This window comes from Amaranthus tricolor, chromosome 10 (genome assembly GCF_026212465.1).
Source record: "Amaranthus tricolor cultivar Red isolate AtriRed21 chromosome 10, ASM2621246v1, whole genome shotgun sequence".
Lineage (NCBI taxonomy): Eukaryota > Viridiplantae > Streptophyta > Magnoliopsida > Caryophyllales > Amaranthaceae > Amaranthus > Amaranthus tricolor.
The window spans coordinates 23,402,956-23,428,673 of NC_080056.1; the positions used below are offsets into that span (position 1 = coordinate 23,402,956).

General features: G+C 36.2%; 1 protein-coding gene and 1 long non-coding RNA gene across 4 annotated transcripts; both read right to left on the reverse strand.

Moving 5' to 3' along the window:
• Positions 1-256: 256 nt before the first annotated feature.
• Positions 257-1,932, reverse strand: LOC130824983 (uncharacterized). The gene is made up of 3 exons (XM_057690009.1): positions 1,456-1,932; positions 637-1,287; positions 257-547 (listed from the first exon to the last, which is right to left on the reverse strand). The coding sequence occupies exons 1-3, from the start codon at positions 1,930-1,932 to the stop codon at positions 257-259; spliced, it is 1,419 nt and encodes a 472-aa protein (XP_057545992.1).
• An 18,696-nt stretch (positions 1,933-20,628) lies between these two features.
• Positions 20,629-24,368, reverse strand: LOC130825758 (uncharacterized). 3 transcript variants are annotated; one of them, XR_009046946.1, is made up of 4 exons: positions 24,006-24,368; positions 23,289-23,642; positions 21,904-23,048; positions 20,629-21,620 (listed from the first exon to the last, which is right to left on the reverse strand). It is a non-coding gene; the product is annotated as an uncharacterized LOC130825758 (long non-coding RNA). The 3 variants fall into 3 exon arrangements; XR_009046947.1 differs by lacking the exon at positions 24,006-24,368 and adding an exon at positions 23,836-23,939; XR_009046948.1 differs by lacking the exon at positions 24,006-24,368 and adding an exon at positions 23,804-23,938.
• Between the last annotated feature and the right edge of the window lie 1,350 nt (positions 24,369-25,718).

Here is a 25,718-nt window from a genome sequence, read left to right on the forward strand (position 1 = left end):
GAAATACTTGTAGGATCTCGAACGGTCCAGACCACCTCGATTTCAGCTTCCCGGGGAATAACTTTGCTCTTGAATTGAAAAGTAGTACTTTGTCTCCTACAAGGAACTCTCGCTTAAGGATCCGTTGGTCATGCCAACGCTTAGTGCGTTCCTTGTAGATGTGCATGTTGTGGAACGCATCTAGCCTCAATTCTTCCAATTCCCGTAATTGCTCAGTTCGTTTCTCATAGGATAAGGCAGGGTTCAAATTGAGGGTTTAGATCGCCCACCAAGATCTACACTCCAGTTCCACTAGCAAATGGCAAGACTTCCCATTAAACAGCCGGAACGGGGTGGTTCCAATTGGGGTTTTGTAGCATGTACGGTGCGCCCAAAGAGCATCACCTAACTTGAGAGACCAATCTATCCTGCTCGGGTTAACCACCTTCTCTAGGATCTTCTTAATCTCCCGGTTGGCGACCTCTACCTGCCCTTGAGTTTGGGGATGGTAAGGCGCACCAACCTTGTGCACGACTTCGTACTTCTTCAACAACTTGTTTAGCTCGTTCTTCGCGAATGGGAACCCCCATCACTTATGACTATCTTGGGAACACCAAATCGAGGGAAAATTATGCTTTTAAAAGGTTTCATAACTACCTTGTGATCATTTGTAGGCGAGGCAATGCCCTCCACCCACTTAGATACATAATATATCCCTACCAAAATGTACCCGTTCCCATAAGACAATGTAAAGGGGCCCATGAAGTCAATACCCCAGCAATCAAATACTTCACACTCTAGGATGTAGTTTTGAGGCATCTCATTCCTCATGGAGATATTCCCAACCTTTTGGCACCTCTCACAGCTCTTCACAAACGCTTCAACATCTTTATGCAAGGTTGGCCAATAGAATCCCGCGGTGGCGACCTTAGCAGCAGTGTTCATGATCCCATGATGGCCGCCACACGCGTATGAGTGGCAATGAGTGAGAACCTTGGGGACCTCCTCTTCAGTGATACAACGGTGGATGATGCCGTCAGCGCAGGCATGAAACAAATAGGGGTTATCCCAAAAAAATTCCCGACTCTTCCGAAGAAAGCTAGCTTTCATCGCTCTAGATTCAAACTCGGGTAGCTCCCCACAAGCTAAATAATTTGCAATATCTACGAACCAAGGGGCCTTCCCAACAACCAATGCTGTCATCAAAGTTTCTTCAACCATTTCATCTTGGATAGAGGGGGAGTCATCATTAGGCTCGGGTAACTTAGACAGATGGTCGGCTACTACATTTTCACTTCCTTTTCTATCCTTCAAGCAAAGTCGAATTCTTGCAATGAAAGCACCTAATGGATTAACATTGGCTTAGCATCCCTCTTCGTCATTAAAAATTTCAGGGTCGAGTGATCTGTGAATACGACAACCTTAGAACATATCAGATACTGGCGCAGTCTCTCAAAAGCATAGACTATCGCCAACATTTCCTTCTCCCGTACTAGAGTAGTTACGCTGTACTGGGTCAAGTGTTTTATTGATATAGCATATGCCGTGGTGCCTTCCTTCCTTTTTCTGTCCAAGAACTACACCTACAGAGATATCACTGGCATCGCACATCAGTTCAAATGGCAAGCTCCAATCAGGAACTTGTACTATGGGCGCAGAAATCAAAGCTTGCTTTAAACGGTTAAAGGCATTGAGGCATCTCTCATCAAAGTTAAGTTCGACATTTTTCTGAAGCAATTCATTTAAAGGTTTAGCTAAGGTCGAAAATCCTAAGATGAGACGCCTGTAGAACCCCGCATGCCCTAGAAGGGACCGTACTCTAGTGACCGAGGTAGGTACAGGAAGAGTCCTTATCAAATCTATCTTAGCAGGGTCCACTTTGATGCCTTTGAAGGACACCTTATGACCTAGGACAATGCCTTCCTGTACTAAAAAGGGCCTTGGTAGTATCATTGACTTAGGACAATGCCTGTTGAAAAACACCTTATGACCAAGGATAATGCCTTCTTGGCAACCTCTTCAATTTTGGCTTTAACCTAGTTGTATGGAATCTTGGAGAGTTGGCCACCCACTGCCGAATCTAAAAGGGCCTTGGTAGTATCATTGAGGCCATCATAAAAGAATGTATTTAGGTGGTTGTCCCCATATTCATGATGAGGACATGCTCGTATCATCCTCTTGAACCTACTCTAAGCCGCAGTCAAGTTCTCTTCATCTTCTTGAGTGAATAATGCAATCTTTTTACGCCAATCTTGCATTCTCACAGTAGGGTAAAACCTTTCCAAGAATGCAGTTTTTAGTTGAGCCCAAGTGGTGATAGAGTTGGGCTCAAGGCATTTATACCAGTCTCTAGCATCTCCCGCTAGCCTCAGATAGAATAGGTACAGTCGAACATAATCAGGGTTGTTGGGGCAAGGAGGGATAAGTCCACAGACATCAGAGAATGCTTCGAGATGTTAAAGAGAACACTCATTTCTCAATCCGCTAAAAGGGGTTTCCTTGACCATCCTTGTGAATTGGGGGTGTATTTGGTAAGGTGTAGCAACAACAGGAGTCCCGAACTAACCGAATAGCTGATGTTCGTCGGGCATTGTGGAAGTGGGAGGATTTTGTGCAGGATGTGGAATCTGTCTTCTCAGACGTTGGACCGCAAGATTGTATGGTACTAACGGTTGATTTGACCTGCGCGTGCAATAGGGCATGCAAACAACACTAAAAATCAAGGGTAAGTATTGACAAGCAAGGATAAATGGCAATGAAAACAAAATAGAGTGAAGCTATATCAAGAACAACAAGAGTCTAAATATAACGCCTTATCCCCGGCAACGGCGCAATTTGGATAGCAAGATTTTCACAGTTGTCTATTCTAAATCTTGAACCAAACAATACTTATAACAACCTACGCACTACACAAGTATAGTGTGGTAGGGATTTAACCACGAGGACAAGGTTGACAATAAACTCTACGTCTCAACATAACTATTTTTTTTGTAGGTTAAAGAGCATCTAAAACTAATGACGGAAATAACAAGCACGGTTGATTAACAATATAAATCAAAGGAGAGAAAAAGGGATTGAGATTAGATTCACTCTAGGAAGGCGATCTTAAAAAAGCATATATTGGGTCAGAGGAAATCAAAAAATAACTAGTCTAGACACCCGAGAATGGAAGAGGAAGTTGGTGATTCCACAAATCACAACGAACGACCTCTAATCGCCTTATGTCTCCGGAGGAGTTGCAGGACAAGATTCACATTGGGTTTCAAGAACCAATCATTATCATCTTTTCCCTAATCCTAAACAATAAAGAGCATAAACATTACTAGGGTTTCACTAATCAATCCCCAAGGAGAACTACTCACACATGATTGAAATATAGGAAACAATGAAAATCAATGAACAAAAACCATAGATAATAGTGATCAAAAGAATCCAAAAATAGTAAAAGTAATGTAGAAACTATTCTAAATGAGCAATAAATATAGGGCAAGACAATAAATGCAATAAATGAACTCAAATTAAATGCATTAAATGAACTCGAAGCAATGAGGAGATTGATACTTACAACCAAATGTTGATACTACAATAAGGAGGTGCCAAAGATTCAATAATCAAGATTGAAATCCAAACTAGAAAGTAAAGAATTGAAATAAAAGATTGAGATAATAAAACTATGATAAACTAGGGTTTTTTACTTAAAAGGCTAAGTAATAAAGCTACATTAGAGAATGTATTAGGGCTCTCTCCTTATTTCTATAGAAAGTGGGGTATTTATACCCTCTATGCAAAGGAAATTCAAATGCCCAAAAATGCCCTTGAGTTTGGCTTGAGAAGAAATACGATTCCCGCAGAAAATAGGTCTATTCGCCCGAATGAAGTGTCCATTCGCCCGAATGAAGTGTCCATTCGGTCGAATGGGACCACTCGCCCGAATGGTGTGTCATTGGCCTATTCCAGCAGCTTTGATGACTCTTCTTTGAGAAAATAGGGGCCATTCGACCGAATGACATTTCCATTCAGCCGAATGGAGCTTTATTCGGTAGTTTCAAATTCTTTTGCCTCCAGATCAACACCAATTGCTTAAATGGTGTCTTAGTTAGCCTAAATGGAGTAATAGCTAGTGATTAGAGGCTTCCAAGCTCAGTGTGTCCTCCGGAGAAGTCTTCGCTTTGCGTGCCAACGTCACACAATGCATCGATGTTGACCTTGTTGTCTTCGAATCTCCTGAAATAACCACAAAACAACTCCAAAGACAAGAACAAGGCAAAATCATGCTTAAGGTGCATAATAACGATTGAAAAACATAAAACTTGGCACAATAAAGCGGTAGTAAACGTGTTCATAAATGAGCACATCACACCACGTTGGCTAACTAGTTTAGATATTTAACCTCTCTGACTTTCCAGTTTTGAGCAGATTCAGAACTTTTTCGTTAATGACTTTGTTCCTTTTTGGTGCAAATTTCCCTCTTTTTCTAATTTACTGGTATAAGTTTTGGGTCCACGTTCGCTTGTGTGTAATTACTACTAGGAGGATTCCCTTCATGTCTTCGTGTGTCCATGCAAACGCGTCCTTCTATGCTTCTAGGAATTCTAGGACTTGCTGACTGAGGTCTTTACTCAACTCTGCTCATATTTGTACTTTCTAATTTGAATGGTCTGGATTCATCTGGACCTCAATTTCTTCTTGTTCTTTTGCTATTATGATCTTTTCGTGGCCCAACCGAATCTCTGATTGCTATGTTGATATTTTCTTTGTAGATGTTGCTTTCAAGGCTATTTTGTAGCATTCTTTGGCTTCCTTTGGGTCTCCCTTGATTTCGTAGATTCCCCAATTGTTGGGAAACTTGATGATCTGATGATACGTAGACGGGATGGCTTTCATTTCATGTACCCAAGGCCTGCCCAAAATCATGTTGTAGGATGACAGAGATCACTAGGAACTTTACTTTTAGATTGATCCCTTTTGCATAGGTAGGCAATGTAATCTCTCCAATGGTTTTCACAGTTTCTCCACTGAATCCGACCAACATTGTTGACTTATTAATGATATCTTTCTCGTCAATGTTCATATGTTTTGCTGTATCGAGCATAATGATGTTGGCTGAACTTTCGTTGTAAACTAGGATCCTCTTTATCAAGCAATTTCCAGCTGGGAGTGATATTACTAGGCCTTCATGGTGCTCCTCTACTGCATTACTTTCTTCGAATATGATTGGAATATCCATCTTTGCTTATGCCTTTCTTGTTGGCTAGTTCATGTTTCTTTCTTTGGCGTGGCGCTTCACTCTTGAATACGTCAGGCCGCACACTTTTGATCCTCCGGACATGAAACAAATGGTCTTGACAATGGGAGGAGGAGGTGGGTGGCCACCTTGGTTGGACTCTCTTTCTCTGCCTGGGCCTTTGGACTTGTTCTTCATGAGTTCTATAAGATATCTCTTCTTTAGTAGGTAGGAAACTTCCTTTCTGAGCGCTACGCATTCATCAATAGTGTGACCAATATCTGAATGGAAGCCACACCATCTCGATGGGTCTTTCTTCTCTTCTGGCCTATCGCTCTTTCTAGGCTATTGCACAATGTCTCCCATTTTGTTCGAGGTCTAAATCACATATGCAAGGTTAACATTGAAATTAGGGGGAAGTTCGGGATCTTCCCTTCAATTTGTGAATTCTCCTTCAACAGCATTGAATGTTCCTTCTTCAAAGCGGGATCGTTGTTTCTCCTTCAACAGCATTGAATTCTCCTTCAATCTATGATCCCTTCTAGGAAAGTTGTTTCTCCTTCTTGATGAACGATCTAGCTCGAAAGTCCTCCTTGCATAGACATCTTCTTCAAACCTGACTTGGACCATTGCTTTGGATTGGACATCTTTAAACGTTGTGTAGGGATACTTAGTCAGTTCCTTATAGAGCTCACTATGGTCCAACAATCCTCTTCTGAATGCTTCAGTAGTTGTGGGAGCATCATATTTATGTATCCCAATCTTCTTCCTGTTAAACCTGTTACGGTAATCCCTCAAGGATTCTCCATGCCTTTGCACAACTCTGTACAGATCTGAAGATTGCCTCTCGATCTTCCTATTGCTAGCAAAATGGATCTTGAATAGGTTGACCATTCCTGCAAAAGATCGAATAGTCCCATCATCTAATTTAATGAACCAAGTTAGTGTTGGACCTGAAAAGGTGGCTCTAAAGCCTTTGCATATGATTGCCTCTCTGATATCTCAAAGGATTGAGCTGGTCATCGTATTCGACTTGTAAAGAGACACATGCTCATCAGGGTCTGTTGTTCCATCGTACATGTCTATGCTGGGCGTACTGAAACTTTTTGGCACTTCCACCATGGCAATCTCTTCTGAGAAGGATGACTCTATGTAGCCATCTGCGGCCTCTTCCTCCATGGGCTTTGGCACTCCGGGGATTTTTGCAATCTTGGCCTCGAACGCCTTAAGGTATTCCTTGACCACTTTTTCTATCTTTCCCTCCTCAGTTCCTGCTTGCTTGCTCTTTTGAAAAGTACCTGCACCAATAAAACCTTCATGCAGGGTTGCGTCCCTGTTGTTAGAACCTTTTTCCTCGCTAGTAGGGGTATGGAAAGCTCCTGACATATCGAGTTGCATGGCTATGCTTTAAGTATTCTTTCTGGAATTGACTATTTTGGAAGCAACCAACTGTATTTGGTTGTGGAGGGCTTCATTTTGTTTGGTCAGGCTAGTGAGTTTGGTTTTAGTTTGGACGTTTTGGGCTAACAGGGTCTCGACTTGGCCTTTTTGCCGGTCTAGGGTTTGGTGGAATGCGTTCATTCCTTCATTAATTTAGGCGATGGTGAAGGGTACTGGTTGTTGAGTCATGACTGAATGATGTTTTTGGCTTTTTGGAGAGTTTTTGGCAGGTTAATTGATTATCAGCCCTACGGTGGCACCAAATTGTTTAGGCAAATCCTTGTAGGATAGGTCTAGGAATTTTTTTAAGGTTTTAGGGGTAATAACAATCAACCTTGCATTAACAATCACAATAACCAAGAACAATAACACAATAAAGAAAGAGCAAATTAACTAAAGGAATAAGAGTTAAAGAGACAATACTGAGTAAGGATAAGCTCCTTAGTCAGAAAAGACATAGAATTCGTAAGTAACATGCATATATCTTCAAGTTTTAATGTATGAATGAAGCTATTACATATATTCTCAGCTATTTATACCTAGGGAATACCAGGGGTTTGCAAGTATTTTCGGAATGTATTCAAAAGGGGAAGATCTTTGCTGTTTATTCTTCTTTCCTTGTGTTCCTTTTGTATTTTTGGAATTCATTCCCAACTGATTGACTAATTGATCTTCTTTCCATACTTGTGTCGATCACGCCGTTTTGAATTGATCTCTTTTTTGGCTTACTATCGAGTCCCTCCTTTAAAACTTGGTTCTCATAGTCATCATCTGGACTTCCTTTTCTTTTCTTACCTTTAGATGAACTATCCCTTGCTCTCAATTTTGAAAGCACTTGAAGATCCTAATTTTTGCATCATTGGAGAATTATTACAACCAAAATCCTCTAGAATTATTTCGTTTTGGCTTACTAGGTCATTGATAGCTTCAATGTTATTTGGTGGGAAATATTTTCCATTATCACTCCTTTGACGTAGTGCTCTCTCTTTTTCTGTTAGAGATCCTTCACCTTTTTCCCAATCTTTTGCATAAAGGTTCATGAGTTTCTCGTAAAATGGAATAGGAGTCGTCATCCATTTTTTGGCTTCAGGTTTAGTCTAGAATATGTGATTTAACACAATGTATTTTGTAGACTCAATTAGGAACGGGAACAGCAACAAGAGGGGAGGTGAATTGTTGTTGTTACTAGTTTAAGCGTTTTTGCCCTGTTTTTGCGGAATTGAAAAAAATAAATAAAGCTTAAACTTAGAGCGAAATAATTAAAAGAGACAAACGATTTTTACGTGGAAACCTTCTAGGCCTAAATAGAAGGAAAAACCACGACCCCCCGGGATTTCAAAATTCTCACTATGTTTAGGCAATTAATTACAATTACATAAAACAAATTTTGCTTCCCTCGAAGCTTCTCAATTCTCTAAATGCTTCACTCAAAGCTTCTCTACTTAGGCCACTTCTCTTTCTCTATTCTCCCTTTCTCTTTCTCTTCCCATGTTTCTTTTCTCTAATTCCCTTAGACTTCCCACAAGTCTAATTACAACAAAATACTCATTAACCCTTACAAGGCCATTTCTCAAGAGGATAAAAATTAAAATAATTACTTAAGAAAAATATAATAAATTAATTGGCATTGGAAAACTGAAAATATTTTTCTTAAGATGATCTCCCTTTTATGGACACTCTTGAATCCTAAAAGGATTGATTTTGGTTCGAGCAAAGTTCCTTCTATTTATAGAGGGAACAGCCAGCAGTTACCATAAGCATAACGTCCACTATCTCAAACATACCTCCACTACCCCACGTTCTTAAAATAAATGGTGGTGGAATTATGAAAGTGTCCGGCTGTTATTTGCTCAAAGAAAAATCAGTTTCCTTAATGCTAAAAATAGCATAGGAGTTAAAAACATAAGATCCTAAAAAATAGGAGATCTAAATCTAATTAAGAAAAAGTCTTGGGCTATTTTTAGAAAACCTAAAAATAGATTAGCCAATTAACTTACTAATTAATTTAAGCAATTAAATTAATTCTTAACCATTACATCAACTTAAAAACAGAAAATAATTAATTCGCAATTTTCCAGTCGATGCTATTCTTCAGACCTGCTTCGTAGGAACAACGTACTGTCTCCAGCTTCAACTTCTGTCAGATTGTTCATTTGGGAACTGTAGACTGTACATCTATTTTGAACATTATAACACTTATCTAACATCTTGAACATATTTAAGACAAGTACAACTTCCACGAATCCAAGTCATAGGCTTCATCAACGATTTAAACTAAACCGGATATATACCTACAAAACAATCTCTAAAATGTTTGTTTATTTAAAAGTGAAGTCATCATCAAAACCTTAAGAGGCCAACAAATTCCCCCTTTTTGATGATGGCAAACTTTATAAAAAAACTTAAGTGAAAATCGAGTAAAACAAAATACATAGAGCATACTAGAGATTAAAGTAACTCTAATTAACTTAGCAAATCAACTTGTTAAAATATAACTTACCAAGTGTTCACAATAAAACAGTTTACTCCATAATATCAAACATGTTTTTAAAATTTTTCAAAAATTTTCAAAATAAATTAACTTAAAACTTCAATTAAAATAAACTAAAATAAAAACTGACATAAATAAAACTAATCATAATTAAACTAAGAAAATTAAACCAAAAAAAAAATGTCAGAAGCAAAAACAAAAACAAAACAAAAAAAATATTTATGAAAACTAATCAACACAGATGATCACTAATCTAGCATAAACACAGCAGCACATAACATTCATAGGAATCAATATAAACCAACCAATGCAACTGTGTAATCACGGCTCCTCTTAAGTTTGTGCATTATCTTCCCCCTTTTGACATCAATCAAAAAGAATTGGGCATTATCAAGTCTCAGCACAAACCATATAGATTTGTTAGTGATGAAAACAACAAACAACAATAATAAAAGCAAGTGCTATGAACAATGATTAAACCTGCATAGAGTTAATTTTCACAGACCATAAAAACAACGAAAAGAAAGTAGCAATTGTTCAACAGACAAATTTTGCACCTCAGATGGTACAAAACAAAAAGATAAAATGTTTGAGAAGAAATACAGCCAGCAAATTTAAAAAGATAAGGGAGAGGGTTTAGGGAACAGTCTCTTCTTCATCAACGTACTCAGTCTGCACCTCCACTGTGTCCAGCTTGGCACCAAGGCGTTGTTCCATTTGGTTCAGCTGATCCACAATTGAAGCAAGCGAGACACGAGTTTCATCCTGAAATGCAATGAATTGAGACTGTAGATCAAGGAGCTTGGAAAGAATGGAATGTAAGGAAACTGCAGGGACAGAGTCAAAGTTCGTACAGCCAATATTGGGTGAAGTGTGTGATTGTGGTGGTGGTGTACACGGGATAGGTGATGGTGGTGGTGATGGAATTTGATGTGATGGTGATTTGGCTGGTTTGGGAGAGGTAGGTTCGTCAGGTGTTGGCTCAGGGATGGTGTCAGATGGTGTTTCATCAACCAAAGTAGCCTTGCGTTTCGAGGCCAACCTCCTACTCTTCCTTTGCATTGACTTAGCCTTTTTCCTCATAGCCAACACAATCTCTTCATCATTGCTAGAATCACTGCAGAGATTGTGAGGAACATTTTCATCCAAGGCTTCTTTTTTCTTATCACTTTCCCCCTTACTTGCAGCTCCATCCTGTTCCTCTTTCTCAGATTTTTTAATATTTTCAGAGGGAACAGGATCTTGTTCCTTTTCTTCCTCATTCTCCTTTTCCTCCTTTTTCTCCTCTTCCTCCTTTTCTTCCTCAACCTCTTCAGCCCCTTCTTCTTCAGATTCAACTCATCATGCATCAATACTCCCTCATTATTCAATTTTAAACGCAAAGTTTGTAAACATTTAGCACCAATTTTCATATTGGGACCCATTGGGAACTCCAACCCTTCCAATGGGACCTCAAACTTCCTAAAAATCCATGTTATCAATCCTCCATAACCAATAAAACTTTTCTTTTCAATGCAGTCAGATAAATGAGAGATCATCAACGAAGAAAAATTTATTTTAATATGTTTTTCCATGCAGTAAATCAAGGTGGCATCACGCAAACTCACTTGACTACGTTTTGAGTTTCGTGGTAAGATAAATCTGCGAGCAACATTATACAACAATTTATGCATAGGAGAAAGAATATTGTGACTGATCTTCCCTTTTTGATCAACTCCTAAAAATTTTAGAATTGTTCGTTCATTGATACCAGAAAATGAAATCTTCGACCCAATATGATATGTATCGAAACCAACATTGGGAACATTAAACCATTCCCCTAATAAAGCGCTGTTAAATTCAATTTTAACAGTTTTAACAACACTAGAACAGATACCGCCATCATTAGAGAAATTTACAATAAATTCTCTCATTAGGTTTGGAAAAATTGAATTGCAACTGTAGTTTGACATCAATAATTCCCATTGTTGAAACTTTAAAATGTCATGCAATCTAGGAAAGTTAGTGGATTCATACCAATATTTGTCCAACCCGAACCCTACAGTCATCTCCTTTGAAACTTCTTCTGCGCTGTTTGGATCAACATGCTTCGATGGCTTAACTACTCTAGAAGATGAACCACCTATTGACATTTTTCTTTTGGTACTTGTGGGTTCATTGGAGTGTTTTGGTGATTCTTGTGTGGTTTCAGTTGGTGTGGGTGGTGCATCCTGCAGTAATGGTGGTGGAAGAACTACTCTTAGTGGTTTTGGTTGATCGGGTATACAGGATTTGGGAGTTTTCTTGCCTGATTTAGAGGATTTGGGGGTTTTCATTTTTGAATTTTTAAGGTTTTGAGCGAGAAGGAAGGACGGTTTCTTGAGGAATTGAGAGAAGGTTTGGGAAGGTAATGGGTAATGACGTGAAGCAGGGTTTTTAAATGATTGAAGTGACGGTTACTCCTCCAAGTCCCATCTCTTTATTGCCTTTGCATTACTTGAGTGAAGAAGAACCGTTTTCCCAAAACTCTCAATTTAAGTTGGCCGTACAAAAATGTGAAATATGAATAAATTATGAGATATTAAAGTAAAATATGAAAATAAAAATAAAAATAAAAATGAAAGAATGAATTATAATATAATAAGAATTATAACAAAAATAATGAACATTTGCTTTGGTCTGATCAAATTAACAACATGCAAACGTGAAGACATTCATAGTACAAACTTTATTACGTGTTTACCTGATCCATGCAATAATTGATTTTCAATCAAGATATTGAGATTGATTCCTGACCTTTTCATTCTCATGATGCTTCATTGGGAAATATATGCAACTAACTTTAGTGGAGCTTGATCATACCAAGTTCCAATCTTATCTTTTCATATTGTTCCCTAGGAAGTGGTTTGGTCAGAATATCTGCAACTTGTTCATTTGTGTTAACATGCTTCAATATAATATGTTTGTGTTCTACATTGTCCTTAAGAAAATGATGTCTAATATGTATATGTTTAGCACGTGAATGATGCACTGGATCTTTGGATATACATATGGCACTTGTATTATCACAATAAATAGGAATGCATTCAACTTTAATACCAAAATCTCTTAGTTGCTGTTTAATCCAAAGCATTTGGGAACAGCAAGCTGCTGCTGCTACGTATTCAGCTTCTGCAGTGGATAATGCAACTGTGTTTTGTTTCTTGGAACTCCATGAAACTAAACATGAGCCAAGAAATTGTACCATACCTGATGTACTTTTTCTATTAACAAGATCACCTGCATAATCTGCATCACTAAAACCTTTTAAATCATAAACATCACTTTTAGGATAAAATAAGGACAAGTCGTCTGTTCCCTTCAAATATCTCAAAATTCGTTTGACTGCAGTGAGATGTGATTCTTTAGGATTTGATTGAAATCTAGCACATAAACCAATACTAAAGGAAATATCAGGTCTACTTACAGTTAGATACAATAAAGAACCTATCATGCCTCTATACATTGTTTGATCTACGTTAGTACCATTTAGGTCTTCATCTAATCTAACATTGGTAGCCATAGGTGTATGGTTGGTTTTAGCATTATTTAGTCCATATTTCTTAAGAAGTTCTTTGATGTATTTTTGTTGATGAATAAAAATACCATTTTCAGTTTGTTTAATTTGCAAACCAAGAAAGAAATTTAATTCTCCCATCATGCTCATTTCAAATTCTGTGCCCATAAGGTTAGCAAATTCTTTACATAATGAATCATTAGTAGCACCAAAAATAATATCATCAACATAAATTTGAACAACCAAAATATTAGAACCTTTATTCTTAAAGAACAAGGTTTTGTCAATTTTTCCTCTTACAAAGTTATTTTGAATCAAAAACTTTGAAAGTCTTTCGTACCATTGCCTAGGAGCTTGCTTCAAGCCATATAGGGCTTTGTCAAGCTTGTAGACATGATTAGGACATGAGGTATTTTCAAAACCTGGAGGTTGTTCCACATAAACTTCTTCATCAAGATAACCATTTAAGAAAGCACATTTCACATCCATTTGATATAATTTAAAATTCATAAATGCAGCAAAAGAGATTAAGATTCTTATAGCCTCTAACCTTGCTACTGGAGCAAAAGTCTCAGTGTAGTCAATACCTTCTTGTTGATTATAACCTTTAACCACGAGTCTAGCTTTATTTCTAACAATTATTCCATGCTCATCAAGCTTGTTCCGAAATACCCATTTCAAACCAATTACCTTCTTGTTTTTTGGTTTGGGTTCCAAGTGCCACACTTTATTTCTCTCAAACTCATTCAATTCATCTTGCATGGCAACTATCCAATCAGAATCCTTAAGAGCTTCCTCGTGACTTTTAGGTTCAAGTGATGATAGGAACGCAAAGTGTGCACAAAAGTTTCTCAATTGAGATCTAGTTTGTGTTCCCTTGTTTATATCACTTATAATTGAATCAAGAGGATGATATCTTTGATACTTCCAAGGTTTAGGCATAAATTCTCTTGAAGGAACAGTAGCATGTTCCTGTTCAGCGTCTTGATTGACATTCTGTTCATCTGCTGGATCATTTTGCTCATCTGTGGGAACAGCTGGAATGGGAACAGTCTGCTGATCCTGTTGTACTGGCAGTTCCTGGATTTGATCAATTTCTTCTGCCTCTTCTTGTATCAACTGTTCTCTTGCTGTTCCTTGATCTTGCTCTTTAATTCCTTCATCATCATATTCCAAATTTGCAAGACCTATTTTAATGTTACTTGTTTCCTGTTCACTTGTTGAAAAGTTAGTTTCATCAAAGATTATGTGAACGGACTCCTCTACACACATTGTTCTTTTATTATAAACTCTGTAAGCTTTGCTTTGTGATGAATAACCAATAAATACTGCCTCATCACTTCTTTCATCAAATTTACCTATGTTTCGTTTTCCATTTACATGAACAAAACACTTGCATCCAAAAACACGAAAATAGGAAATATTTGGTTTAACACCTTTAAGCAATTCATAAGGTGTCTTAGAAGTGATGGGTCTTATTAACACACGATTCAAAATGTAACATGCAGTATTAACAGCCTCGGCCCAAAAATTTCTAGGTAAACCACTAGCAATTAACATGGTTCTAGCCATTTCCTCTAGAGTTCTATTTTTCCTTTCTACTACACCATTTTGTTGTGGTGTTCTTGGTGCGGAAAAATTATGACTTATTCCATGCTCACTGCAATAACTCATAAAACTTGAATTTTCAAATTCCTTACCATGATCTGACCTTATGTGAATAATTTGATTATTAGTAGATTTTTGTATTTTGTTAGCGAAGGAAACAAACTCATTAAAAGCTTCATCTTTACCAACTAAAAATAGAGTCCATGTAAATCTACTATAATCATCAACAATAACAAACACATATCTTTTGCCACTACGGCTTTGTATTCTCATTGGTCCACATAGATCCATATGTAATAATTCATGTGATTTAGTGGTGGTCACAACATTCTTTGATTTAAAAGATGATTGTTTTCCTCTGGCACAAGGATCACAAATTTCCTTCTTAAGGAATTTTATAGTTGGTAGTCCTCTAACTAGGTCTTTTGATCTTAATGTATTAATCAATGAATAACTAGCATGACCTAGACGCTTATGCCAAAGAAGTGGGTCGTCTTCTATAACACTTAGACACGTTAGACTGTTTCTGGGAACAGTGTCCAGGTCCACCACATAGGTGTTCCCTTTTCTGATTCCCTCAAGAATGGTGTCTCCTGTGTCATTCCTAGAAATAATGCATTTTTCAGAAGTAAAGTTTACAGAGTTGCCTTTATCACAAAATTGAGAAATGCTAAGTAAGTTATGTTTCAAATTCTCGACTAAAAATACATTATCAATGGCATGGGAACAGGACCTTCCAACCTTTCCTTTGGCTATTATCTCACCCTTCATATTGTCACCGAAGGTTACTGTTCCCCCATCATAGGCTTCAAGTGAGAGAAATTTAGATTTGTCACCCGTCATGTGCTTGGAACACCCACTGTCGAGATACCATGAGCTGTTCCCCCTCACTTGGACCTGAAAAAAATAATTGTTAGTTACAGGAACCCATGCTGTCTTGGGTTCCTTGTCGATTTTACAAGAATTTGTTTTCTTCAACCAAACGTTATCGACATAATTTCTGTTAGAGACAGTGTACTGTTCCCTTTTGGTGCACTGGTCCTTCAGATGGCCAGTTCCTCCACAGAAGGAACAGATTCTGTCTCTAGGGAGATCAACGTAAGCTTTCTTCTTCTTGTTATTCTTAAAGTAATTTAGGCCTTTTGAATTTTTACTTTTGGCATCTTAAATCCATTTGGGAGTAATTTTGATTTTCCCTTTTTCTCTTGAATTTAATTCAAGTTTATCATTATTGTTACGGTTAGGTTCTAGATCCAACTTTAAATTTTGAAAATCATTGCACATATCTTTAGTAGATGCATCATTCAATTCTTTATTCAAGCCTAATAATTTCTATTGCGACAACTCAATATTAAGAATAACATTTTCCTTTTTAATTTTCTCCATATTTTCCTTTAGAATTATATTTTGGTCCAACAAACCGAAAAATCTGTTTTGGACATCGTATCTAAAGGTGTTTATATAGGAGACATGATCTTTGCTTACCTTGAGTTCTTTTTCTAATTGGAGACACTTAACATTGCAATTTTCAAGTTTAGCTTGTGTCTCCTTTAGCAACTCTATTAATTTATTTTTACTAAATTTGGATGGATGAAAATAAAATGAGTTAGAAATATATACCTGTTGCGGGTTTGAGAACAATTTTATTGTTGGAGTTAGTAGTGGTTACCTCAAAATCTCCAATTTCGATTACTCTCCAAACTTGATAATTTTCCGCTTTGATAAAGATCTTCATCCTATTTTTCCATTATGTATAGAATTTTCAATCGAACATGGGTGGTCTTTGAGTAGAATACCCTTCTACCATTCGCTCGTTCATAATTGACAGTTTTGGGGAACACCAGGATTCTGCCCTCAGGGTTTCCTGATCTACTGGGAACAGGGCTCTGATACCAATTGTAGACTCAATTAGGAACGGGAACAGCAACAAGAGGGGGGGTGAATTGTTGTTGTTACTAGTTTAAGCGTTTTTGCCCTGTTTTTGCGGAATTGAATAAAATAAATAAAGCTTAAACTTAGAGCGAAATAATTAAAAGAGACAAACGATTTTTACGTGGAAACCTTCTAGGCCTAAATAGAAGGAAAAACCACGACCCCCCGGGATTTCAAAATTCTCACTATGTTTAGGCAATTAATTACAATAACATAAAACAAATTTTGCTTCCCTCGAAGCTTCTCAATTCTCTAAATGCTTCACTCAAAGCTTCTCTACTTAGGCCACTTCTCTTTCTCTATTCTCCCTTTCTCTTTCTCTTCCCATGTTTCTTTTCTCTAATTCCCTTAGACTTCCCACAAGTCTAATTACAACAAAATACTCATTAACCCTTACAAGGCCATTTCTCAAGAGGATAAAAATTAAAATAATTACTTAAGAAAAATATAATAAATTAATTGGCATTGGAAAACTGAAAATATTTTTCTTAAGATGATCTCCCTTTTATGGACACTCTTGAATCCTAAAAGGATTGATTTTGGTTCGAGCAAAGTTCCTTCTATTTATAGAGGGAACAGCCAGCAGTTACCATAAGCATAACGTCCACTATCTCAAACATACCTCCACTACCCCACGTTCTTAAAACAAATGGTGGTGGAATTATGAAAGTGTCCGGCTGTTATTTGCTCAAAGAAAAATCAGTTTCCTTAATGCTAAAAATAGCATAGGAGTTAAAAACATAAGATCCTAAAAAATAGGAGATCTAAATCTAATTAAGAAAAAGTCTTGGGCTATTTTTAGAAAACCTAAAAATAGATTAGCCAATTAACTTACTAATTAATTTAAGCAATTAAATTAATTCTTAACCATTACATCAACTTAAAAACAGAAAATAATTAATTCGCAATTTTCCAGTCGATGCTATTCTTCAGACCTGCTTCGTAGGAACAACGTACTGTCTCCAGCTTCAACTTCTGTCAGATTGTTCATTTGGGAACTGTAGACTGTACATCTATTTTGAACATTATAACACTTATCTAACATCTTGAACATATTTAAGACAAGTACAACTTCCACGAATCCAAGTCATAGGCTTCATCAACGATTTAAACTAAACCGGATATATACCTACAAAACAATCTCTAAAATGTTTGTTTATTTAAAAGTGAAGTCATCATCAAAACCTTAAGAGGCCAACATATTTATTAGTGAATATTTCAAAATAATACAATGCTTAAATTTTATTTTAAAAAGAGTAAAAAAACCTCAATCAAGGCTTGACATACTTTGCTAAAAATAGCTTGCTCTCAGAATTCCATCCAAAGCCACTGGAATTCTTAAACATATTAGATCATGTGCATCATGAAAATAAAAAAATTAATAGTTTTTTGGCCATTCTACAAGTGCTTTCTTAATTAGTGGAAGCTCGAGCTTTTAACGGAATTCCTTGACCATGAATCATAAAATGAAGTAGTCCCTTGACCATTTATTCTATTACCAATCTGTTGTTGGTGAAGTAGTGAATCAATGAGAAGTGCATCCATGTTTTCGATCCATTTCATTTGAACTTCTCGATCATTCTTTTTTGCTGGTATGTCCATCTAGTTAACCTACACGTACAATGCCATAAAATAACATACAAGTATGCATTTTTAAAATTTCCTATCATTTAAAAAATATTTGACAATGATAAGTTAAACTCACTTAATAAAAACAAAAATACATTAACATTCACATTTGATTAATCCTTGTCATCTTATTATACGAGACAACAAACTAAAGTACATAGGCCTTCCACATTTGAGCAGCTATATTATCACGAATAATTTTTCCTTCTTCGGTATCCTCATCTATTGCATTGCGCCTAAGTCGTCTCCTACTATTTAAGAGCTCACGATCCACATCAGCAATAAGCTCCTCACCAGGATCAATACTCATTAAAAAGTTATGCAGTATACAACATGCTAAGGAAACATCTCTTTGTGCATCAAAAGTGTAGTGTGGCTCAGTTGAACTTGCAATAATAGCAAATCCTTTTTTTAACACCCCAAATGCTCTCTCTATAGCATTGCGTGGTGACGCGTGCCAAAGATTAAAAAGTTTTTGTGGATTTTTTAGTTCACGAATAGAGTACTCTTTTAGGTGATAGCGTACACCCTATAAGGGGTTAAGAGTGCACCAGTGAGCATGAAACCAACATCAACTTGATTATATTTACCTAAAAATAACTCATAAATATTGTGATTGAAGTATGTTATATGAACTCAAAGTTTGTCTTAAGTTATAGCTATTACCTTCAAAGGTCTGCAATCTATGTTCTCTATTTAATACATCTTTAATTATTCTTGAATCTGATGCTATTCCTATCCATCCAGGTAACTAGAGGTGTTCATTGGGGTGATCAGGTTGGCTTCGGATGGGTATCATTCGGTTCAGTTGTATTTTGGATCGATTATTTTTCGGATGCGTGTTACGGCGGGTCACAGTCGGGTTAGGTCGGTTAGTCACGGTTCGGTTGAAGATCAGTTATTTGAGCTATCGGATTAGCATCGGTTCGATGTCGGTTGAAGTTCGTGTCGTGTAGTCAATCGATCTCGGACTGTCACCGGCTAATAATTGGTTCGGTTTTACCAGGTATAGATCGGGTTCGGGTATTATTTTGCAGTAGAATTCGACTACTAATTACTATAGATCGAGTCAATATCAGATTAAGTTGTTAGACATTTTTTAATTGATGATAAGATTCCCCTTAGTTAAGGCAAAATAGTTAAAATGCAAATCAGTTAGTGATACTTTGTTACTTTTACTTGTTTGACTATAAATTAAGATCAAAGTTTTATCATTTTTCATCTAAATTGATTAAAACTAATTAAATAAACATTGACCAATGATTATTAACTCTAAATATATTAAACCATGTATGTATAAAATTTAATTTATTAAAATTTCTATTACTTTATTAGATTAATTAATAAGATGATTGAATATAAGTTGATCATACCTCTATGTTAACAATTGGTTCAGGTTTACAGCATTTCGATTAAAAATTCATTCGGGTTAAGTCGATTTAGCCGGATCAAGTTTGGGTTTGAACATGATTCGGGTTAGGTATGACTCAGGTCGATCACTATTAGGTTCAGGTAATCACGGTTAACGGTTATATGCTGGTTTTAAAAATCGGTCGTTGTTCGGGTTCGATTTTACGATTTTCGGTTGTAAATCGATTCGGCGCAACTTCTATTCGGATAATGTCGGTTCGTTCAAGCTAAAAAAGAAACATGTTTTCGGTCGGTTAACTTTCGGTTTCGGTTCGAATTTTCGGGTCGGGTGACATTTGAACAGCTCTAAGGTAACACATAAGTAAACTTTAAATCAAATTTTAATATGCCAAGACATTTTGAGTAGGCCAATTTTTTCTACCACATTTTGAGTAGGCCAATTTTTTCTACCACGATACGTTGGTGCATTAGAATTAGAAATTTTTACACGGACATGTGTACCATCAATAGCTCCTATATAATCTTGACATAAAATTAAAGTTGCACAATATTTTATATCTTTATGTACAATTATAATTAAAGTTACTTAAATCATATAGTTTATCTTAAAATATGGGTAAACTCTATTGTTGTTCATAATCTCCGAAGGAATAGATGTTCCGTCAGATTGTATAAGAAATTCATTCTCTAAAGAAATGATAGCTTTCATAACTCAGTGAAAATATCTACTTATGGTCTCACCAGAATGACGAAAAGCATCTTGCAAAACGCAATTTCTTACGTTATGAGCAATAGCATAAATAAATATTGCAACTTGCTCTTCAACACTAGCATGACGTGTGTCATTTAATTGACCCCTTGTATACAATAGGGTACATAAATGAGCAAAAGTATCTAGTAGCATGAGTAAAATGACGACTTCTTCTAAAAGTTGTATAAAATGTAAAGGTTTTGCCTTGCAATCTCTCGTGCAATAGTCTCTTCTCTAGATGGCATATGGTTATGAATCAACCTTTTTTGGGTTATGTATAATCCACATATAACTAAACAAATCATTTTGATAGTAGCAAATTGCCTCATTTTATCCCAAGTCATTACCAAAGAATCAAGACTATAGTCATCTTCTATATTTGGCTCATGGTAACTACCATTACAATCTTCTTCCATCTATGGCATAATATGCAACAAAATTAAAGAAATACAAGTATAAAATAGATTAAATTATAGCAGAAAAAATATATAAACATTCTTGAAAAGAAAAATATATAAACATGTAAAAATTTATTATTTTGACATAATACCAAAAAAAAAAAATAAAAAAAAAAAAACTAAATTCATAATACTGATATGATAACAACAAAAAGGACAATCTAATTTCATAACTATTATAATACATAGACACAAAGCTAATTACACCATAGAAAGACCGATATTAATTTATATCATAAAGTATCTATGAGGACTATAACATACGAGTATCTCAGTGAAATTAAATTTTTTTACAAACTGTACACAAACCTAAAATCAATTCAGAAATACAATACATAAAATGAATTGATCCAATAATATTTCAGCAACTAATCCTACCATATCAAATAGGAGTACGAATATGATTTAAGTAACCAAAAAATCTATAATCATACTTAGTAGCAGACATACTATAAACCCAAATAAACTAAAAGTCAAAAATAAAAAAAATAAAAAAACGAGAAAATTTACAAGGATTTCGGACCTTGATTATTGAAAATTTGCTTAGATCTTCAGGTAGCTTTGGGTAATGGGATATGCTTGATTGCAGTGATAAAAGAGAGTTGTGGTTGATTATTATTTATATATATTTATATACTCCGTATGATAAAAGATAGACGAGGGTCACTAGTAGAAAAAACTAAATGAACACTGGTTCAAAACCGGCTTTTCGCACCGATATAGAACCGGTTAGATTAGAGGGGTGCGAATAAGTGAAATTATTCACACCGGTTCAAAACTGGTGGGAATAACATTTATTCGCACCGGTTAAACAGTGCGAATAATGCCTTCAAAAATTGAAAAAAGTTATTCGCACCTATTTAATCCGGTGCAAACAATGCCTAAGTAGCAGCACAAAAGCAGAACAATAGCACAGAAGCAGCAGCAAAGAAGAGAAATGCAGCGTGTAGTGGGCGTAATCAAAATCCATAGCTGATCTTGAGTTCCTTCTGTAGGGAGGAAGCGAAGACTTTAGGTCTATCCCCTTAAGTCAAAGCGCAGTCTTCTTCATTATGTTGTTCGCTTACTTTCTAAGGTCTAACCTTTCGCTCCTTTAGCTCTTTTGCTACTCTTCTACTCTCAGGGAAGTTGTAGTTGATAGCTCCCCGAGCCGAGCATTCTAGAGGCGCCTTTGAGAAATTTGAGAAAGCTTGCATAATTAACTGCAAAGAGATAGTATCAGCTCTATTGGGAATAAACATGTCCAACTGCCAAAATGAATCAAAATAAAACCAATTCAGATGTAAATAATGACATCAAAACAAAAAAATCCCCAATTTAATTTTTCAAATTGAACCACCCAAATAATTGTTTTAAAACATTGACGCCTATAGACTTATGGCAAGAGTTGAGCAGAAAATAATGAAGTATTTAACGAATGATGAGCCTTGGTACAATAATATAGCACATTTGTCCCATCATACAGGAGTCTAAACCATATTTCACCTGTTATAATATGCTCAGCAAAGTGTTTATCAGCAACTTCATGAGCAAGCCCAGTTTCAATGACCAAAATAGCAGAACAGCAGCAGCATAGTAACAGAACAGCAACACATTAGCAAAAGCAAAGAAGAGAAATGCAGCGTGTAGTGGGCGTAATCGAAAGAAAAACTTGGATAAGTAGTAGAAACACAATTCTGAAATGATAAATGAAAAGTTTATTGAACCCCCAAGTTAACTTGGGATTTGAAAGCAAAAATTGATTAGTGAGGTTGTAACATAAGGCAACCCATACAAAGCATAAAAAAGTAAGCTAACATACAGACATAGAACAATGCAAAGTCCCTTTGCATAACAGGTGCTTTGAGGTGCGAGGTACACAGCGGTAGCAGCCTCAGCAGAGTAGTAGCAGCTGCAGTCTTGCCAAGGCAGCTGCAACAGCAGCCTCTGCAGGGCAGCAGCAGCTGCAACCTTTCTAGGCCAGCTGCAGCAGCAGCCTCGACAGGGCTGCAATAGTTGCGACCTTGGCAAGGCGAAAGCTGCAGTAGCAGCCTCACGAGGCCATAGAGCTCGTGTTCGCAAAACTAAAACACGACCTGTCAAGGTACCTTGTGTAGAAACATTATGTATTCAAATTTAAAATAGCAACATAGAAGGAGCTAATTCCAGAGTTAGCAACCATTCGCATTAGTTATATCATCATGAATTTCTTCATTTAAAATAGCAACATACATATAAATATCATTCCCGTCTTCTGTTCTTATCTACAAGCCTATAAAACTATTAACATCAGCAAAGACAACCAAGGTTCTAATATCCAATCAAAATTCAATGATGAATCTTCAATGATTTATTGCAATAAAGGAAACATAAGGTTTAAGATCGTAATCACAGAGAGACAAAAGGAAACAATAGAAAGATTGATTCTGCTTATAGCCTAATAACATAGGAAATTTGCAAACAACGATAGAGACATTAGAGCTTTCAAACCAAAATATTTATTGTACCCGAACCAAAATAAATTTCTGTTGACCTAAAACATAATATTTGCAGCTAAAATTCCAAAAAGGGTCAGTTGAAAGATTATTACCCTCGGAGGCAAAGATAGTAAAGTCGGCATTTCTCTACCTTTATTCTGGATTCACAACGAACTGCAATAGAAAACAAACAAACAAAAGCACAAATTACTAATCTAGCTAAAATGCAGTCCAATGCAAGACAAAATAACTTATAGAATTATTAGAACTCGAGCTCAAACAAATGAAAAAATAAATCCCAAACTCACTATAAAGAAGAAAAGAAATAGCAGAGAGCTAATGAACCCTCCAAGAATGGTGAATAACTCAATTGTATAGCTTGATATTTAGATGCAATTACTGCAATGCTCATACCTGTTGTAGTGACGACGTGCACTTGACAAATCAAGAGTTGGTGTACATCAAAGTCTGATCAAGACATACATGTCAGTGATCTTAGACGAACTTAAGAAGCTGCAAGACTTCAGAAACGCAAATAAAAGCTCTTTCGGTGGTTAGAAAAAGATTTTCAGCCCCATGAAGATGATCAAGTATGATTTATAGAAATAACATGCCCTCCATAATGCTTTAAGTACATCCACTAATAAAGCCTGCTTGTGCAGCCTGGCAGCAATTGCAATGTATAATCCATTGGATAGCTTAAATCTAGATCTCCCTAGCAAGAAAATAGCTGAGACACAAAAGACCCAAGTGGTTCCACAGTAGCACCTAAAAGTACAAAATCCGACATTTCAGTAAGACTAAAAAAAATCCGACATTTCTAACTACGTACGTACTTAAGAATGATAAAGAACAACTCATGCGAACATGATTTAAAGCATTATTATCAACCACTATTTTCTGAGCAACTAATTCAAAATCTGAAATACCTAATCGCCCAAACAAAACCAGAGAACTTTACCATTGTTACATAAAGTCCAAAAAAGCAAGCAAGGATCGTGAAAATAAGGAGAGTAAAGTAAAAAGGGAGAGGGAGAGGCAACAATTCCGAGCATAAGAAAAAATTGTATTAGCTATACAGATAAGTATAGAAGCAGAACGGTTACTACCCTTCTAAATTCCAAGACTTACCTCTCAAACTTTCAATTGTGCTGATAGCAACGTGTAACTCCTCAATTATCTGGATTCTTGTTTCCAAATTGAGCCCATTTCAAAGGACTAAAGATGTTCAACCTATAGGTGATATATCAGGCTAGTTAAAATTTCAAGCATTATAACCTTTGAGCATGTCAAACATGAGAATATAATCATTACAATCTCATTAGAAGCAACACAAAACTGTAGCCTGCTTTCTTTACAAATCTTCTAATTCCAAATGCATTCAATAACTACAAAATGAGAAAATTTAAGTTTCTCTAGGATCAAAAATGGTAATTGCACATATTTTTTAATGCAATTTCAGATACTCCTAGATCTGATTCCAGCTACTAAAACCCAATCAAACCCATAATCTGAACTAAGTGAATATACCTAGATATCTAAATAACAAGAACAATTAAAAAGGGATTTCCGAAAATAAAAAACTTAATTATCTTCTAACAAGAGAGACGAAATCGAACTCAAAATCAAATTTCACAAACAAACTCAAACCCAAACACAGCAACCACATTACAAAATCCAAAATTATAACCCTAGAACTCAATGAAATCGAAATCAAAACCCAAATCATACAAAAACAAAAAAGAGGGAGAGAAAAACTTGGTAAGGAGCAGATAACACCTGCCAGCGCCGGCGAAGTGTCAGTTTTCAAGGTGGGAAGCTAGCGTGGAGAGAGAATCTGTGAGGAGAGAAAGCAAGAGAGAGAAGAGAGACGAGTTAGAAGGAAAGAAAAAGAAAAAAGCACGCTTTTTTTTAAATTCACACTGGTCTGAACCGGTGCCATTGGCACAAGTTCGCACCGATTTTGAGCCGATTCGATATGAAATCGGTGAGTTACTCTTTTATTTAAAGGATTTTCATTTGGTACCATTACATCCAATTTTTATTTTTATTCTACATGGTACAATTGTAATAAAAATTAGATACTAAATGAAAAAGTCTAAAGTACAATGGTGCCAAATTAAAGATCCCTTATGCACCGATTTTTTATAACCGGTGCACATTTATATTTTCTTACCAGTGGCCTAGTCGGATTTTGTACAATAGAGGGAAATATTAGTTTTGGGAGGGAAAATTAACAGATTTTAATTTTCTTTTTCTTGTCAATTTCCTCCAATTTTGAGAGAAAAGGAGAATGAATATTTTATAAAAACAGCTTTTCATCCAATTTCTTTTATTTTCAATCAATTACCGTATAATATTTTGAACCAAATAAGGGAACACTTAATTTTCCTTTCAATAATTTCATCCAGTCATCATCACTGTTAAGGCCATCTTTAAGATAAAAAATCTTGATTTATTTACAAAAATATCACGTGATAAACAAAAATTGTTAATATCACGTATCAACTTGTTTTACCCCTTTCTTTTCCACCCAATTCCTCACAACCATAAAGGTCGTTCAACTCCCCTTTCCCCTCCATTGAAGCATTGTTTAAGTTCTCGGCGTACTCTGAGCTTTCTTTCCTCCAGAGAAACAAATTATGCGATAAGGTTGAGCTACTAAGGAATTACCAAAATCACTCGCACAAGAAGAATAGCTTCTTCAGCTTCAATGGAGAAGAGTGATTGTACTAACTACTACGGAGTAAGTGTTTTCACAATCGTCAATTCCAAGGTTCCTCAGCGCGAATCTAATAAGAATTGGGGCGGCAGAAGCAGCAGTAGTGAAACCAATAATCAGTG